The 19368-nt window shown below is 44.4% G+C and overlaps 1 protein-coding gene across 1 annotated transcript in view; it reads left to right on the forward strand.

Moving 5' to 3' along the window:
- The first annotated feature begins 1518 nt into the window (after positions 1–1518).
- The window catches only part of LOC149271825 (acyl-CoA:lysophosphatidylglycerol acyltransferase 1-like), a 30153-nt gene continuing 12303 nt past the window's right edge, over positions 1519–19368 (forward strand). Inside the window, exon 1 of the mRNA XM_089507127.1 lies at positions 1519–1756. Within this exon, the coding sequence (XP_089363253.1) occupies positions 1519–1756 (238 nt within the window). The remainder of the gene's footprint in view (positions 1757–19368) is intronic.

Raw genomic sequence — 19368 nt, forward strand, 5'->3', positions numbered from 1 at the left:
TCTACCACCCTGTAAAGTAAAACTTTACTATGGCCTCTTGCTCTAAATAACATTTTCCTGTACTCTGTTTTTTTTGATAAAGCAGCCAGGATAACCGGCTAAACTCTGGAAGCTGTCGTCTGTCCTGCATGCGTGTTGAGCGTGTGCCCGTCATGTGCCCGTCTAGCGCGCTCTCTCTCTCTCCGTACGTCGGATTGTCTCCTCGGATCCACGCAGATCTCTTCTAATCCCGCTTTCTGCTGACACGCATGATACATGTGCCAGATGTGTATAGCGTCGCATGTGCCGAAGTTTCAGTAAGGACGTATATGTTTCAGGTTGTGAGCCATTAAGCAGACAATGCCCGGCGGGGCGTCCCGGACTACGTTTCCATACACCGCACCGTGATGTATCCGGGCCAGATGTTTAACGAGATAGAGAATAAGGGTATCGGGTTGTACCGTGTTGGCTGAAGTATTATAGACTGCAAGCTTTTGAGCCGATCTGGGTCTCTCTGGAGAAGATGTGATAGAAGAAGCATTTTAAGGGATTAAAGTACAGATGTTTTTTTTTGCTAGAACAGCCTCCCAGCAGAAGTGGTCGGGGGAATTGAAACATGCATGGCATAGGCATAGATGAGAGCAAGAACTGATCACACTAGACGGTCCTCACAGGTCTGATCTGCCGCCGCGTTCTGTAACACGTGGTGACGTAATATTACCGTGTTTTAAATCCTTTCTGTGTTTTCGCCCAGATTGCCCTTTTCTTTTTTTCTGTGGATGTTGTTTTTCTGGCGGCTCCGCTGCCCGGTTTATGGTATTTTGAGCTCGGCTGGGAATGTTTGACGTCCTCTGGGTTACGTTTAATGCTGGCCTGGGGTGTCGCTGACGTAATGTTCCTCAGCAGGTAAAAGAGTGTAAGCTCCCTTTACTATATAATACAGTGATAGGTGTGATGAGCATGCAGGGTTAATGAGTGTGGCCCCGCACTTTGGCGTGCTGTCTGGCAGTGGGGGGTCGGGCTGCCTTTCCCGCAGCAGAAAGCGTTTAGTGGGTTTTGGTGACTTTGCCCCCCCCCGTTAGGACGGATCCCGATTTGGGATGTCGAGGGGGATCTCGTTCTAGACACGCAATAAAAGGCTGCGTTACTGCTTTGTGCGCATGCACTCCGGAGGGCAGCTTGTTGTGTACTCGCAGGTGAACACGCATCTTCTACCCTGTGTGTCCCCCTAACAGATCTGTGCCATCATGGGGGGGGGGGGGGGAATAACATGTTGTCGGTAATCGGTATTGGCTGCTCCGTTGCTGATATCTAGGTTTTTGATGATATCACATACCAACTGTCCTGGGTTTTGTAAGGCAGTCCTGATTTTCGCTCACTGTCCCAGTTTTGCCCCCAATTGTACACCTGAAATGTTTAGGGGTGGGCTATAACCCGAGATGAGATGGGGGGGGGGGGGTGAATAAAAATGTTTCTTGCTTCTTACTGACGCTTGTTTTGTTTTGATGCAGGGGTTGCGGCAGCGCTGCGCGGGTGACGATGGCCATCGCCGTGGATAGAACGGGAAACCTGGGATTTCTTATACTGAAAATGATCCTGCGATTTGCTTTTATGGTCGTCAACAACATGTTTGCGATTCCGTCCTACGTGTTCTATTTAATAGCTCTGCAACCTTTAAGACTTTTCAACCCCAAGCTCTTCTGGTGCATCGAAGGAGTCATGTTTAAATGGCTTCTGGCAATGGTGGCATCGTGGGGCTGGAGTGCGGGATACACAGGTACGTTCTCGCGTTCTTACATAAACGGGGGCTTTATGGGGCGACGTTCTGAAGGAAAGTGAAGAACCTTGTAAGATTTATTGCTCGAGCCCCTCTGCGCCGGAACGCGCAGCCCCCCGTGCCATCCGCGCAGCCCCCCGTGCCATCCGCGCACGGACTGGAAACAGGTAACCCAGCTCCGTCTCCCAGAAAACACGGATACCTATTTTCTGTTTTAAATGTGGCCGCTGGCAGAGGGTTGGATACAAACTGACACAAAAGAGTTCCGATTTTTTTTTTTTGGGGGGGGGGGGGACAGGTGCCCTTTAATTGGTAATGTGCTTTGTTAGGACATGGGAGAACTGTCTGTGTGTGTGTACTGTGTGTACATATAAGTTAGTGTGTGTGTACAGTGTGTGTATGTATGAGTTTGTGTGTGTATGTACAGTGTGTTTTTATGTATGTTAGTATGTGTGTGTGTTTGTGTGTGTATGTACAGTGTGTTTTTATGTATGTTAGTATGTGTGTGTGTTTGTGTGTGTATGTACAGTGTGTTTTTATGTATGTTAGTATGTGTGTGTGTTTGTGTGTGTATGTACAGTGTGTTTTTATGTATGTTAGTATGTGTGTGTGTTTGTGTGTGTATGTACAGTGTGTTTTTATGTATGTTAGTATGTGTGTGTGTTTGTGTGTGTATGTACAGTGTGTTTTTATGTATGTTAGTATGTGTGTGTGTGTATAAATGAGTGATTTTAGTTGCAAGCCGTGCGATTTGCTTATCCATTGATTATTCCTGAAATCTGGCGTGGCTTTTCCGCCCCGGGGACAGAGACGTGAAGCGGACGGATGTCCCCGGTTGTGTAAGTGACGATAATGACTGTGCTGTCGCTTCTGCAATAACCTGAAAGTGTCGTCTGGTTTTTGGTTTAGTTGGAGTTGTGTTTTTTTATCGTGAAGTTAAAGTCTGGGCTCCTCGTGTGTTTGGGGTCCTCTGCGAGAGCTCAACGCAAACCGGATATATGTATTACGTCGTTTTCTCTGTACATATCCGCCGTCGTGCGTTTTATCACCAGGTATGGTGGTCTCTCAGCACACGCCATACGTTCCATGGAAAGACCCTTTTTCGACGCCTGGCAGCAGCCGTTTTCCAGTGAAAAGGAGCTTTTCAGAACAAGGGAACCTATTTACTTTTAAGGCAAGGAACTCTTTAAATACTTCTTGTTGAATCCCATTAGCAGCATCTCAGACGTTAAAGTTTGCAGCAGTTACAGTGCAGATCGGGACACGTACCTCCCCGAAATGCGTGAGGGGGAAACGGACCGAAGAGCTCGCAATCCGCCGGATCCTGGGAGCACAGCAATAGTGTTTTATTTCATGCCGAGCGCAGGATTGGTTTTAATGTTTGTGTGGCGTGGATATTATGTGCAGCACTTTAAGCAACCTGGTCGATGAGATTCTGTGCTTCTACAGTCTGTTACTTTATTTTTTGGATAGAAACATTGATAATTCCGTATTGACCACCAAAGCGCTTAACAAAGCGTCAAAATAATCAGATGATTTGTCCATCATACGACCGGACCTCTGAGATCTTAAAAAAAAATAAAATAAAATAATCGTCTACCAGAGTGCGTAAGAATTGGTAACAAACCATGAGAAACCGTATTGGTGTAAATGTGGCATTTCTACGTGTGTGGCCGTTTATTAAAGGGGCAGTTACGGTCCCAGGCAGCTGCGTGAAAGGAAGGTGGGGGGCATCATGGAAATGTATCATTAAAGTGAACATGTTGTCAGGGGGTCCCTTTAATTGAGATGCCGTATTAATATTGACTCCTAAAATGATTATTGATTGATATAGCGCATCGTATACCGCAGCGCTGTAAACGATGACTGTGTCGGTACGGCTGATTATTTAGACGAAATCTCTTCTGTGTCGGACGAGGGGCATGCCTTGTATTTTGATAATTTGCTCGTCTGCCCGAAACGGAGAACATGCGGTTCCTTTTCTTGGTATGTTTAGCGTGGGGTCATACGGTGGATGCAATCTTCGCCCAGCTCACTTAACTAGAATATATCTGAAATGCGAGGCATTAAGCTGGCTGGTGGTGATGTCTTTTTAAGGAGTATTCGTAGAATGCGGGTCGAATCCGTGACGTAACTGCAAAGTTTTTCACAAGAAATGCACCTAAAAAAGTTATTTTTTATTTTTTTTGTTTTTCTCCTGACTTCCTGGAGTTTTGGTGGGACTGCGTGGCCGGCTTCAGGTGACCGGACCTCAGTTTGGGGAGGGTCGCGATTGTCAGCCTTAGGGGGTAGTCTGAGTGCCAGAAGTCGTCACAAAGGTCATCACATTATGTGAGCTCCAGTGCCTCTTTAGCAGATCGCACCCCACCTCCGAAACACAAAGCCGTCGCTCCATACACAGTCGCTTTCTTGTGAAAATCACCTAAGCATCGGATCATTTTGCCTATCGAGTTACCGTAAATGGTGTTAAGTAGATCATTCTTTGTTACGGAAGGGCAGGGTCTTCAATAGTTGAATTGTAGAGCGCTGCGGAATACGTTGGCACGTAATAAATAAAAAATATAATAGCTTGATTTTATTTTATTTTGATGTTGTGTTCACATGCAAATGTTTGGATTGGAATGCTAATTATGCCTTATTTAAAAAAAAAAATAAAAAAAAAAATATATATATATATTTTATTTTTTTTTAATACATCTATATAATGTTACAAAGAAAATATTCTGAATGTTTTTTTTTTTTTTTTTTTTTTTTTTTTTTATACCATTTAGACTCTAGTGAAGGTGAATGAATTTTATTTCATGCTATATTCCGGTATAATGCCTTTTATCACAATTGTGACTTATGATCTACAAAGTTACATTTATCATGACCGAGGAAATTAACATGTCCGGATTTCTCTTCTTTTGCCGTTGACATGAGTCATTGTCTGGTAACAGTCTGCTGCTTATATATCTTTGTGACATTAATGCTAAGGAATGTATCTTGGCCTCCGGCACATGCTGCTTTGCTATTGGTCAAGATCATTTAGTGGGATGGGCCTTCCATTTGTTTGGTATGTCCCTTCAAAGGTCGTCAGCCGCCCCCCCCCCCCCCCCCCCCGCCTGTCACCTTGAGCCATTCCTAATTCTGTACATTATGGAGGTTATTTGATCCCGTCTCGTCATACCAGGGAGGCAGCCGGCGTATTAATAGAATAATTCTTAATGGTGTACAATACTTACACACAAAAGCTCGTCGACATAGAGCAAGTGTGGAATAACCTCCTACTGCTGTTTGGATTTCAACTCCCATCACTCCTAGCTGGATAGCAGTGATGGGATTTAAAAACCTTCAGCAGCTGAAAGTTGCAGGCGTTGTCTCCGCATACTGTCACAATCCCATTCATACTTTCATATACTTTCAGAGTACTTGCATTGTTATTACTGTAGAATCTGATGTATATGATCCCAAATGCTTCCCTGTTTTATAAGATGTGTGTGTGTGATACACAACATATATAATAGGCAAAGTGTGTAAGTGCGATGATAAAGTCCTGATGTTGCCTATAAAAACAGTTCTTTTAATCCAGATCTAAATAAAACATTAAGAAACCAAAATTGAATTTAAAAAATGACTAATATTAGGTCGCCTTTCAAAAATAAGACTTAAAACAAAGCCTTAAGGGGGCATGCATCCCCCCCGAGGATTAACGAACGTCGGACCAAGAAACCCCGCAGAGTATGAGGGAGCTGGGGCGGGGGATTTGCGATAGGAATAAAATGAGGTCACTGTCCCTTTAAAAGTCACATTTTTCATATATTTACCCCCAAGGTGTTGTCTAAATTAGATCTGCGTAGCATGTTAAGCATGTGTCATAGCCAGTGTCTTATAGTACATTTTATTCCCTATACAGCCTTGGCAAAGGGGAAGTCCAGTGGGAGAGGGGGTTAAAAAATATTTTTGGCATAAACCCCAGCGCTGTATACAGTAAAATATAACCCTCCCCGGCGCTGTATACAGTAATAACCCCAGGGCTGTATACAGTAATAACCCCAGCGCTGTATACAGTAATATAACTCTCCTGGCACTGTATACAGTAAAATATAACCCTCCCCCAGTGCTGTATACAGTAATGTCGGTCGGCATTGACAACCTGGTTTTATCTCATTTTGTCCCAATAATCTGCTGACCTGACGGCGGCCATTGTTGTCAGTCATGTGATATTTTGGGTGACTTTCCTGCCCAATCACCACACTAAGCCGATGCTTTATCCCTCTCGGCATTTGCATCCCCCCAAAGAACAATAATGGTGGCCGTCGGCTCTCATATTCTCTCACATAGGCCGGAGCGTCGCTTTAAAAACAATTTATTACACAGACCTATAGAATACGGGCCTCGGGTTATTCCCGGAATGCGATCCATTCTTCAGCAGGGACAGAAAATGATTTTTATTTGGTAAATTACCCGTTTACAGCGTATTTTGTACACCTCGATCCTAAATTGATTTGTTTTGTGTGCTGGAGTCTCTTGCGAATGGACATATGTTTGTGTTCATTCCCGAGATAGAGAGATTCCTCGGAGACCAAATTAACCGGCGATGCTTCGCAGGCAACTGAATGTCTCTTTCCGAGCGGAATCCCACTGCTTGTGATTGCTCTTTAAAGCGGAGCTCCCACCACATATGATGTCATGCTAAAAATGTGATTAAAACGAGGTTTCTGCTTAAAAACCGTTCTAGTTTTTACGTAACCTGACATTAGACAGCTGTGCGTTAGTCACGTGTGTGTAGAGCTCTGGTATCCCGGCCCGAACGCCCAATTCATATTATACTGCCTTGTGGTAAACAATAGTGACTCAGTCTTAATAACCCAAAGGGACACTCTGACTAATGAAGGGTCTATGTATGGAATTATCACTGTCCGCTGCAATATGAATTGGTTAATGTGCCACAACAAATGGCCAAAATGTCCCCTTTTAAGTTGAAATGTGCGGAATGGAACCCCCGCTTAGCCCTCCGCCTAGAATTATTTACACAAAAGAATAACTTAATCACCCAGCCGGACCCTCTGATTAATGAAAGCCTGTGTAGGAAGGGACTTCATTAACATTGCCATAAAGCATCAGCTCAGTGTGGTGACTGCAGGGAAAGCCTTCCAGAATATCATATGACTGACAACAATGGCCGCCTCCAGGTCTGCAGAAAAAGGAAGTTTATTGGAACAAAATGAGATAAAACCCATTTCTCTTTATTGCTTTATACAACACCGTGCTTTATGCTTAAAAATATAGCGCTTTTGGAGCCGTCTCTTTATATCAGCCTGGGGGGGGGTTCCTTGCACCTGGAATTTTAATTCTCAGGGTTTCGTTCGGAAGAAGTAAGGGTGTGAGGATAAATTCTAGGGTCTGTAATGTACTATACACGATGCCGATTTCTGTTTAATTCCCTGCCCTCTCTGTGATGGAGGCGTGCGGTTTAGAGCGCAGGATTTTCCTGACCGTCCGCTTCAGAGACGTATCGCTCTCTTTCTGTTTGTCATGCGTGACATCCGTTCCCTTTAAAGGTCATTTTATGTAGTAAAAAAAAAAACAAAAACTGGGGGTTTGCGAATGTGATTACCGCGGCCGATCTGCCGACTAAGCTTTATTTAATGATTTACAGTGTGGTCAGTGCTTCCGAAAAAAAGATTTGGTGCGATAAACCACAATTTTATGCAGTCTTTCAGTATCTGTATGTAAAAATTCAGTAAATATAAATGTATTGTACATTTTTTTTTTTTTTTTTTTTTATTCGTATCCTTTAGCGTGAATAATTTTTTTGTTTTCTGGCGTGTGATGGGTTAAACACCAACTGCTGGGAATGTTCTCTCCGTTGAACCCCTTTATTATTTCTGTACGGGAGGGAAGGAGTACCTGTCGCCGTGCCGCGCATGTTACTCTTTGGTCCTGTGGCATTGCAGGCTTATTAATTAGTACGTGTTATGGAAGCGCTTTAACCCTTCGCGTGCTGAAACACTGCGGGTAGAGCTACTATTCGGAAAGTAGACTTATTTTACCGCTGAGGGTATTGCGGTGCCAGCCGAATACTTCTGTTTAGATTAGGTCACCATGGTTACTATGGTGAGTTTTTTTTATTATATATTTATCTAAACGCCTAAACCTAGAATTTATTAATTTAAATTATTTGTTAAATTAAGAACAAACTTTTTTTTTTTCTCCCCAATGCTTTTAGTTGGCTTTGGTGATTCGCTAAAATTCTCCTTATATTAACAGAATGGTAATGAAAAAATCTTCTCTTTTTCCTAGTCTGATGCAGAATGAATGTTCTCATTCTCATTCTTTGCACAGAGGATGGATTTCATTCATAAATGTGTAATTTGAATTTTGATTTCTTATAGTAATAAACTTTAACATCTAATGGAGATGGAGGAGGATGCAGGGTCAGATATCTGTCATCTTCCTCCTCCGAAGGGTTCACTATATAGAAGCTAAATTTCCACAGATCGGCCCTATTTGGCCCCCGTCTAGTCGCCCGTTTTTCTTGCAGTAAAGACTCTGACCTTAATCAGTTGTTGGTCTCGTCTTAGATTCAGGAGCCATATGCCTGTCCCGTGCCTGTTTACATTCCGTCTCTTTATTAGGCTCTACCGCTTCTGTTGGGAGCCTGTTCCACTTATCTACCATGCTGCAGCAGAATAGGTAAATCAATAGCTTATTCACCACGCCTAAAGGTACTTTTTTGTTGTGGCACATTGGAGCTGGGATGATTTTCAGTTATTACGTTAGTGGTTTTACGTGGCATTAGATGAGCGTGTTTCCCGTAAGCTCCGTGTACCGCAGACATCCAACTATCATTACAGCTCAAAGCCGCACATCGCTGCTCCCCGGCAATAAGGCACCGCCATTTGCCCCATTACTGACTTTTTATCTCCAATGCAGTCACAAAACCTGGTCCCTCCTTCTGGATCATCTCTATTTGTTTTAAATGTAAAATACGGATTATTGGTTTTTAACCCCTGCTCTGTTTGCTACTTTTGAGAATCAGCGGAGATTGTGCCCAGCAGTGATGGTCCCTTGTGGGGTCTCCCCGTGCAATGGGTGGGCAGCTGGTCTGTTCCTGCCAAAAGCGACGCTCTATTGATTTTTACTTTATTTCTTTATACACTTGAAGGGGCTGAGCTGGCCCTGTACGATGTATATATCAGTCTGGGAGGAGACTGACGACATATCAATGCTTTAACTACACATTATACAGGGTAAGCCAATCCCTTCCTGCAACACAAGCTCACTGATGATGGACCTTCATAATGTTAAATGTCCTGTCAGCTCTCCCTTTAGTGAATAGACCCCGGTATTGCTATAACCCATATTGTGGGGAAAGGTAGAATATGCTAATTACCCATATCCCGGTTTTGGGGTAAAATGTGACCCCAAGATCCTGTCGCGTTCATCAAGTGCCTTCTCTGATAAATTGTATATGACCGTGTTTATAATAAAAGGGGCTTTGTGACGGGAAGACTTTTATTATAGTATCGGAGAAGACAGATGGTTTAGAACTCAGACTCTCCGGAGAGTTAATCAGTAGAGCATAAAAACTGTTTATATGCCGTGTTATCATTTTTATAAAGCGCTTCAGCAGTTCTAAAGCTTATTTTTAGCGCTCCAGATTTACTGCTGGGGGCATCGGGGCGCATGCTTCGTGCTCCTGTCCATTGAGGATTAAAAGGGCACGTTCTGTGATTTTACACGGTGAAGTTTTAGCATCTGAAGCTTTCGTTTCCAAAACACGACCCGCGGCCTGAAACGGGGACGTTTCCGTGTACACTCCTGTTCATACACAGAGCCGTTCTGCATGTACGGGCTACGTGTACGGCTGGATGTACCCTGTATGGATGTGTAGTGACCGCCGTACCCCGTCAGGGGCTTAGATGTAAGGAAGTTTAACTTTAATGAGAGGAAGGTGGATAAGTGGAACAGCCTCCCAGTAGAAGCGAGTATGCATTATACAGTGGGGGATTTTAAACATGCACGGGATAGTCATATGGCTCCTGAATCAAAGATCAGGGACTGATTAAGCTTGAAGTCTTTACATCAGGAGAATGTGATCTGCCGTCACATTCTACGTTTCTGTGCTCTTGACCCACGCTGTTGGAGTGGTTGATGCCGATGTGGCATTAGGTAACAGAGGGGCGCTTTACCCTACTGGGGCATGTAGGTGGGCCCTTTGGACTGGTTCTATCTAAGGGTTTGGGGGATGTTTTTCGTAGGAGCCGAGATTTGGGGATTTCTGTGGGAAATCTTACACATGAATGCAACGTGCAATCGAGCCAAGCCATTGTTGCTACTGGGGTCCTTTCTTATTAAAATCTTTAATGTTACACGTCCTTTCTAAATATATCCCGTGCCACCTGTCTCTGACCCGCACCCTGTAACTTTCCCTGCCACCCTGATCACTCGCACGTCGGAGCTTTCGGTGCTTCTGTTCCTGGAAACCTGTCAGCCGCTTGCCAGTGACTCCTAGAAATTATCACCAAAGTTCAGCAAGCAAGACACGGGGAGCCCTTTAACATGTATTTGATAAAGGGCCCCATACTGAGTGTCCAGTGAACCGGGCAAATTTGTGTAGAAGTTATGAGCCACTTGACAAATCCGGGAGTCGTCTCATTAAATAACCAGAAGGAGGTGCACCTGTAGAGATCCGTATAAAATGGTGCAAAAAAAATCTCCGGCTCCTGGGATATGCTGGTTTTAGACACTTTTTTTCTCTCACCAGTACCTTTCAGTCCTTGATCCAGTTGCCTGGAAGTGAAGCTCATGAGTGCGGCCCTCAAAAGCCCACCATACTTGCCGGGAACTTTGTATGAAAGTGCCATAAGGCTAAATTGGAAGCTCATGTGCCCCCAACTGCTGTATGGATCCTTGGTTGGATCGAAGCTGGTGGAATTGGGGGACCTTTCTCCACATTTGGTGGAAGTGCCGACTGATGGAACCTTTTTAGGTGAGAGTTCAGTGGGATGTGGTGAGCGGCGGTCTCTTTAACGAAACATCTGTTTAAGAGGTGCAAGGTCCTCTCCTTTATGGACCGTGTAAATACTGTGGAGGACTTGATCCACGCCACCCCGGTTGCATGACAGCATACTCTGGAATGTGGGTCAGTTGGCTTGATTTTACTACTGACGAGACTGGCAGATTATTGTCCGGATTTGGACCCTTGGTGAGGGGTTGTCAGAGGCGACTGGCTCCTTCTCTTTTCCCTCTCTCTCTTTTCTCCGTGTCCTTTCCCCATAAATTTGACTTTGTCGCGTACTTCTCTTTCCATGTCTGCTTCGGTTGATTTGGGGAGCTGTGTGTATATCCCTGGTTGGGTCCTTGGGATGACCATTCAACTACCAGGTGCTGGGGTAGGATTTTTGGGGATCCTTAGAGCCTTACAGCCCTTGGACGGGATTATTATTATTATTTATTGTTTTATATAGCGCCATCAAATTCCGTAGCGCTGTACAATGGGTAGAAAGGACATAACAAGTAGCATGTAATATAACAAATTGACTAACAGAGACAACAGGTGAGGAGGGCCCTGCTCAAACGATCTTACAATCTAGAGGGGATGATTACTTACTGTCTGCTGGAGCCATGTTTCTACTCTGGTAACATAGTGAGTGATGACAAGAGCTCAGCCCCATATTATGGCCTTTGGCCTGTCTGCCTATCTCTTCAGGGCTCCTGCTTTTGGCCTTGGTGGCCTCCTGCCCTGTAGATCCCCTGCCTATTTTTTGTCAGGCCTCCAGCCTGGGCTTGCCTAGGCTTGCCTATCTCTCCAAGCTTCCTGCCTGTGCTTGCCTACCTCTGCAGACCTCCTGCCTGCCTATTTCACCAGGCCTCCTGTCTGGGCTTGCCTTCCTATCTCGCCATGCCTCCTGCCTGGGCTTGCCTGCCTATCTCACCATGCCTCCTGCCTGGGCTTGCTTCTGCGGGCCTCTCTCCGGTTCTACCGGCCTCTTGCTGGGGCTTGATCTGTTGTGCTCAGAAGGTCATCAGTTGTAACGTTTGACCCCCAGCAGGAAAATGAATTAGCCTGTTCTAAGCTAGAGTCAGTTACAGAAGTAACACTTCTACAGGCTACGTACCATGTTTGAACTGCTACGTTCCCTCTGACTTTTTCAGAAGAAACTTTTTCTGTGCACAAAGTTAAGTTGGCAGCCATAAGATCGTTGTTGGAATTATAATAGATTATAAACAGAAGGGATCTTAAGCATTGCTGTTACTTCTGTGGTTGATTAGTCAGGATTGAGCTGCAGCAACTGGAGGAGCTACAGAAGAGATACAGGAACTTTACATTTGGACTCGCTTCAGTACCTACCTTGTGTCTTTTTACTAAGCTCCCCACAGCTATATTAATGAAGGAAGGCATGCAACTTATTCCTTGCCTGGGTGTCTGTCTAATGGATGATGCATCTTCTATATTCTCATATCCAGAACCTTACAATCCCTGAGAGACTTTAGGTGGATGTTTAATATGTTCCACCTTCAACCGTGCAGACACTGAGGTCCAGAACCTCATAACATATTTGTTACAGCTGTGCAACAGCGAAGATGCAGTTTTTGGATTCCAGTTATGGTGACAAACTTTCCCAGATGTTGCCTGCAGAAGGAGAGACTGCGACTAGGAGTGTCCTGGGCAGATCATGTGCCCTCCACTAATATTGGCGCCCTTGGTAAATATAAGCAAAGAAGGCTGTGAAAAATAGTCTTTATTGTTTAACCTTTTGATAACCTTAGTCAATACTTGCTACCTCGGAGTCATCCTATAATGCTTAATGAGGCTGGAGAATATGCAGCAAGGGGTCGGAGACCGTTCCTCCATACAGAATCTCTCCAGATCCTTGAAATTTCAAGGTCAACAGTGGTGGACTCTCCTCTTCATTCACCCCGCAGGTTTTCTATGGGGACTGAGATGGCCATGGTAGGACCTTGATTTTATGGTCAGTAAACCATTTTTGTTGCAAGATCAGAAAGTATTTTATCAATCCCTTGGAACTCGGTCTGAGAAGCTCTAAACTGAAGATTTCCCAGTGGCCATGAATGAATTAAAATCACGTGTCCTGACTGAAGACAATTCGAGAGCTCTTGGAGTCTATAAATGGCCATTTCCCTGCAAGTAGTCAAGGCCTGACGTGTGCTGGACATAGATCAGATCGTATCTGTGTGCATCCAAGCTCTGTCCCGCTGTACTGATCAACATCAATTATCTGAGATTTTTCTGTCAGCCAAATATCAGATGTCCTTCAGAAGAGATTTCAATAGGTCTTTAACCGGCTACCCTGAAGATACAGATACTACACTAGTGCCTTCTCCAGCTAAAAATAAGTTTTTCATCTTTAAGAAGGCCTTTTCTCTTGGAGTTTGGTAAATGCAAGAAGCAGATTCTCAACTTTCTGGGTTCTGAGTTTTGCCTTTCGAGGCTAACCTCAACACATAAACTGGAGGTCCATTAGGAACCGCACCTCCAGTTTATGGTGTCTCAAGCATTCCACTTTGTACCTGGATCAGATTATTTGCCAGTATTGTCCCAATCCAAGGAATGTGAAGGAATTCCGGCTCTATGCGTTTATATCTCTGCCATGTATTTTGATATGACAACATCCCGGAGAAGTGTTCAGGGCTACCTTTGATGGTTCCACAGCTTACGCAGGCTGGAATGGAACCTTCTCCTGAACGATGTGCTCCTGGCGTATCTATGATCAGGTTAGGTAAGGCATCGGTTTTGGAAGAATCTGCTGGACACTTTTGGGCTGAATCTTCTCTAGCTGAAGCTTCGTATTTGGCAAGAGTTCTGCTGGCAGTTATTTTGCTTCCTCCCTGCTGCTTTGTAATATCTCCTTCCATGTCCCACCCTCATAGTTTGAGGTACAAAAAATAAAATAAAGAAGAGTAAATGGGGCTTTTCCTTGGCAACGTTCTAGGAAGCATCCCATTTCCTGATGCCGTTGCTCTGGGTTAGCGTGTCTGGCTGCATACACCGGAGTCGCCGGCCTCTGTACGGCTTTGGCTGATATCCATTCTTTTTTGGCTGTCGTACAGTTTCTGGTAGTAGGCCTGCGAAGCATGACTTTGTGTACCGTGGCGATTTGCAGCCGACCGAACTCATGCATATATTATATTATATTATATACCGTATCTGCTCGATTATAAGACGACCCCCCCCAAAATCTGAATATTAACTTAGGAAAAAAAAGAAAAAGCCTGAATATAAGACGACCCTAAAGGAAAAAAGTTTTACCAGTAAATGTTAATTCATGTAAACTATTTTTTTAATAAAAGCTATGATTGAGAAAAATATTTTTTTTGTTTTTATTTCCTTGTATTTTCCAACCTGTCCCCCAGTTATGCACATCTGCCCCCAGGCTTGCCAAACCAATATGGCACTGTGGCCCATGATATGCCTTTTAACCCTCTATATGCCACTGTGCCCCATGGTATGCCTTTTGACCCACTATGTGCCACTCTGCCTCCAGAAATTCCTTATACCCCTATATCCCATTCTGGCATTTAGGGGGTTAAAATGCATATTATGGGGCAGAGTGGCATATAGGGAGGTATAAGGCATTCCAGGAGGCAGAGTGGCATTAAGGGAGTTAAAAGGCATTGTATAGAGCACTCTGCCTCCAGAAATGCCTTATACCCCTATATGCCACTCTGGCATTTAGGGGGTTAAAAGGCATATTATGGGGCAGAGTGGCATATAGGGAGGTATAAGGCATTTCAGGAGGCAGAGTGCTCTATTAAATGCCCCCTTAACGCCACTCTGCCTCCTGAAATGCCTTATACCTCCCTATATGCCACTCTGCCCCATAATATGCCTTTTAACCCCCTAATTGCCAGAGTGGCATATAGGGCTATAAGGCATTCCAGAAATGCCCTATGCCCCCATTTAACACTAACACACACACACACACACACACACTTACCGGTGCTTCCAATTTCCTGCTGTATTGCCGGGGCAGCGGGTTGACGTCTCCTTCCGCTGCAGCCGGAAGGAGGTGGAGTTGGCAGCGGGGGTTTGTCTGCGTCCGTCGCGCATACCTTCCCAGACTGTCAGAGATCAGAGTTCCCCGCAGCGGATCGCGTAGACGTCAACCCGCTGCCCCGGCAATACAGCAGGAAGCACCGGTAAGTGTGTGTGGGGGTGTTAAATGGGGGGGGGGGGAGACAGGAGGATCCAGGTCCCCTGCAGCGGTAGAGCGGTCACAGCCGGGGCTGCCGGTGATCTTCGCCATCAGCAAGATGGCGGTGGCCCGGGAAAAAAAATAGTAAAGATGAAAAGGTTCGCTAGACGGTCTCCAGACCCTCTAGAGAACTGTGGCTCCACTTGCAGGTTGAATACAGGTACTGCATTCAACCATGCAAGTCAATGGAGCCCTGCTTTCTAATCACAGTGTGATTAGAAAAAATAAATTAAAAATAAAATTAATCAGGGGAACCTTCAAGTTGAGAAAAAATTTTTAAAAATGTTTTAAAAAAGGCAAAAAAAATTAAAATATATATATAAAAAAAATATTTTTGTGAGCAAGTCCTAAAATTAGCACATTAGCTTAAAACAATTCTCGCATGGAAAGAGTTAAAATACTGGCATATTAAATGCCCATGGGGTGTCTACTTTTAAAAAATGTATGATTTGATGGGGTAAATTGAATTGGCCGGGTTCAACAAGGTCCCAATTCACACGGGGGGAAGGATGGCCACACATCTAATTTCCAATTAGAAAAATGCACACGTACCAAATGTGGCCTTTTAGTTCCCCCCAAAAATGACAAATGTGGGGTATCACTGTACTCAGGAGATGTTGCTGAACACATATTGGGGTGTCGTGTGACAGCGGCATATACCAGGAGCTGTAAATTCATACATAAAGTAGGTGTGTGTGCAGGGCCGCCCCGACAATGGAGCCGAGTGGGGCAGCCGCTCCAGGCGGCACTTCGCCGCCCCAAGCCCTTTTTTTTTTTTTTTTTTTTTTTTTTTTTTTTAAAGCGAAAGAGAGAGAAAGTGCCCCTCTCTCTCTCCTCTGCGGCGAGTCTTCCTGTTCGGTCTCGGTGCCGGCTTGTAATGCTGAGTGCTCAGCGCTCAGCATTACAAGCCGGCACCGAGACCGAACACGGAGACTTGCCGCAGGACTGCTGAAAGGTAAGTACAAGAGGGGGGGGGGCGGCAGGGACGGAGGGAGAGGAAGGGTAGATAAGGGGGTGGGGGCGGCATTTTAAAATTCGCCCCAGGCGGCATTTTGCCTTGGGCCGGCCCTGTGTGTGTGGGAAAAATACACACACAAAAATACTACTGCAAAAATGCTGGTGGTAAAATGTGTGCATGCAAAGAGTTAAAATACCAGCATTTAAAATACCCTGGGGTGTCTAGTTTTCAAAAAATATATGGCTTTATTGGGCACACTGAAATGGCCCGGCTCAAAGATGTACCAAATAGGGCATGGGCAGTGGATCCCCAAATGCCAAAGTTCAACATTGAAAAATGCGCATGCCCCAAATGTGGCCCTTTTGCCCCCAAACAGCCAGGCAAAATCATTCATGTGAGGTATCGCTGTACTTAGGAGATGTTGCTAAACACATATTGGGGTGTTTTATGATAGTGACATATACCAGAACCTGTTTATTCATACCTAAAGTAAAATGTGTGTGAAAAAACAAATGCAAAAAAAAATGACTACCATAAAGTTCGACAAAGGCTGATGGTAGAATTAGTGCTTGGAAAGGGTTAAAATACTAGCATTTGGAATACCCTGGGCTGTCTAGTTTTCAAAAATATATGACTTGATGGGGTAAATTGCATTGGCCGGGTTCAAAGATACCCGAAATGGCACATGGGGGGAAGAATTACCAGATTTGGAAAAAATGGCTTTGAAATAGCAAAACGCTACCTGTACTTTTTGCCCCATAATGTGTAGAAAAAAGCAAAAAAACATAAAAACATTGGGTATTTCTAAACTCAGGATAAATAGTAGAATCTATTTAGCAGGTTTTTTCATTACCTTTTATAGACGAGTAAAAGATTTTTCAACTAAAAGTTAGAAACAGTCATTTTTTTCTAAATTTTTCACCATATTTTATACTTTTTTTTTTAATAGTAAATAATATGATACAATCAAAACAATGTCATCTAAAGAAAGTCCTTCTTGTCCTGAAAAAAACAATATATAATGTGTGTGAGTTCAGTAAACGGGAAAGAAGAAAATGACAACTAAACACGAGCAGCGCAGAAATGTTAAAACGGCCATTGTCACGAAGGGTACAAAAAGTAAAATCAGCTTTGTCACAAAGGGGTTGAATTAACATTTGTGGCCCTTTTACAAATACATTGGGGGATTCCGCATAATCTCTCCACATGCATTGGCCCCATCCCTCACCCCAGATATTCTTACTGCCAATCAGCTTCAGCGCTGGCTCTGTGAGCTCGGTGGGCGGGTTTTTTTTCCGTGGGAGCGCTTTCCTGCCGCTGATTGGATGATTCGAAGCCAGTCTGTGGCAAGAATAGTCCTACCATGGAGGTGGGCATCTGCAGCTCTGTAGCTGCAGCTTCTGCATCAGTTAAGTAACTGTTTTCCTTATTGGGAGAATGCATAATAAAGTACACAGAGAGCGCTTACGCAGTATGCATTCTTCCTTGATGGAACTATCCGGTCCGTTCGATAGAAAGGAGCGCTGGCTCTATAGCGACCTGAAGTTCTATAATCATTCCTATAGAATCCCTTTCGATTGTAAGAATACGTTGATTTAACGTCCTTCGATACAAACACAGCAAAAGGCTTCTTTAAACCACGTGTTTGTAATTAAACCTTTTGAGGAAAGGTTTAATTTGTTTTTCTATAGAAACAAAGTTGTTCTAAGTAGCTTTAAGTGGAAAAGCGAAGGTCAACAGCCATATTGAGTGGTTTTACATCCACTTAAGCGATGATGGGCTCCTTTTTGGTGCTGATGCAGGCTGAGGGTCAGATGCCGTGGATTACAAGGACGGGGAAATATTTGTAACACGAACATCTGTCTTTGGCCGGAGGAGGCAGAATGCTGATCCTTCACGTTGAAAGGTCTGACCTGACATACACTTGTTTTATGGCCTTGGGAAACGACTTGGAAAGCCGATGAGGCAGACGAGTCGAGTTAACAAGTCAACTTTTCAGAAAACGCAATCACAGGTCGTCGTCTTTAATCTTCCATGAAGTCATTGACTTTGTGATCCCTGGGAACCTCCTGGTTTAAGAACCGGCTGACCGCGTAACTTCACGGTTATTTAACGACTGAAAGCTTTTTGAGGAAAACCAATGTTCTTGAGCTGACAGAATATGAAAATAATTCACTCGAGCACTGGTTCCGGTTTTGTGAACTTTTGCCAGTTCTTTAGATAGATAACTTTGGAAAGTAGAGGACCGCTAATGCAGAAGAATTAACAGCAAAGACCACCTTCTCACTCCATGCAACTTATGGCAGGGCTTGACAAATTTGTTATAAATCTAGGAGCCAGCTACAAAAGTTAGGAGCCAGGACTTTTTTTTTGCCCCAGCCCCCGCGCTTTGCCCCAGCACTCACACTTTGCACCCACGCTTTGCCCCAGCACTCAGTCTCACGCTTTGCCCCACAAACACCTAGGCGCCAGGACAAAATTATCAGTTGCCATGGCGACCTGGCGCCTGGGATTTGTCGAGCCCTGACTTATGGTCATACATATTACAATACATAAGTATAACCGCTTTGATTTGCCTGATCATGTCCCAAAATCATGCATTTTACAGTTGTGTGTGCTAAACAAATCTGTAAACGCCATTCGAGGTTTATGAATACCCATCTCATACCGCAGAAGGCGCCATCTCCTCAAGATCTGCATTATTCCTCCTCGTTAAGTTATCACGCTCTTGTTAAATTGCTGATGGATGTAGATTTGTGAGGGACAGATTAAGGAGAACTTCAGGATAGGCGATAAGACGGGGCTCGACAAACCCCCGGCCGCCATGAGGACTAGAGACCACTTACTGGTGCCTAGGGTTTTGCAGGGTTGCCATCATGAATCCGTGGGGCTCTCAGTTCAGATAATGCACAGCACTCACCGCACCCCCGCAGGAAAGTATACTATAGTCATAGTGTTAGAGTATGTAAGTATAGTGTTAGCCTGTGTGTGTGTATGAGAGTGTGGTGCTAGCGTGCATGGTGGTTGTTACAGTATGGCACTAGCATGAGTGTGTGTGTGTATGGTGTTCTGTTTGTACATGGGTGTAGAATGGTAGCGTGACTAGTGTGTGTAAATGAGTGGTGTTAATGTGTGTAGATGTAGTTTAGTGTATGGCAAAGCTCGACAAACCTTAGGCGCCCTCAAAAAAACATGATTGGGGAAGAAGAAGAAAAAAAAACAAACTATCCCTTAACATTTTTTGGGGGGGCTGGCTCCTATCTCTAAACCGAATTTGTCAACCCCTGAGATAAGATATTGCTAGTTGTGTCATGTGTATCCTGATATCTCAGTGCCGATGAGGGACTGTTTCAGCTAGGTGTCCTCAAAACGATGATGTTTCCCGACGAGTGACAGACCCACTTTAAAAGCCTCTCCAGCCGTCGTCGTCGTGTCATTCCAGCCGGTAC

The sequence above is a fragment of the Sceloporus occidentalis genome, unplaced genomic scaffold, assembly GCF_023333645.1.
Source record: "Sceloporus occidentalis isolate IW3139 unplaced genomic scaffold, rSceOcc1.0.p SCAF_459, whole genome shotgun sequence".
Lineage (NCBI taxonomy): Eukaryota > Metazoa > Chordata > Lepidosauria > Squamata > Phrynosomatidae > Sceloporus > Sceloporus occidentalis.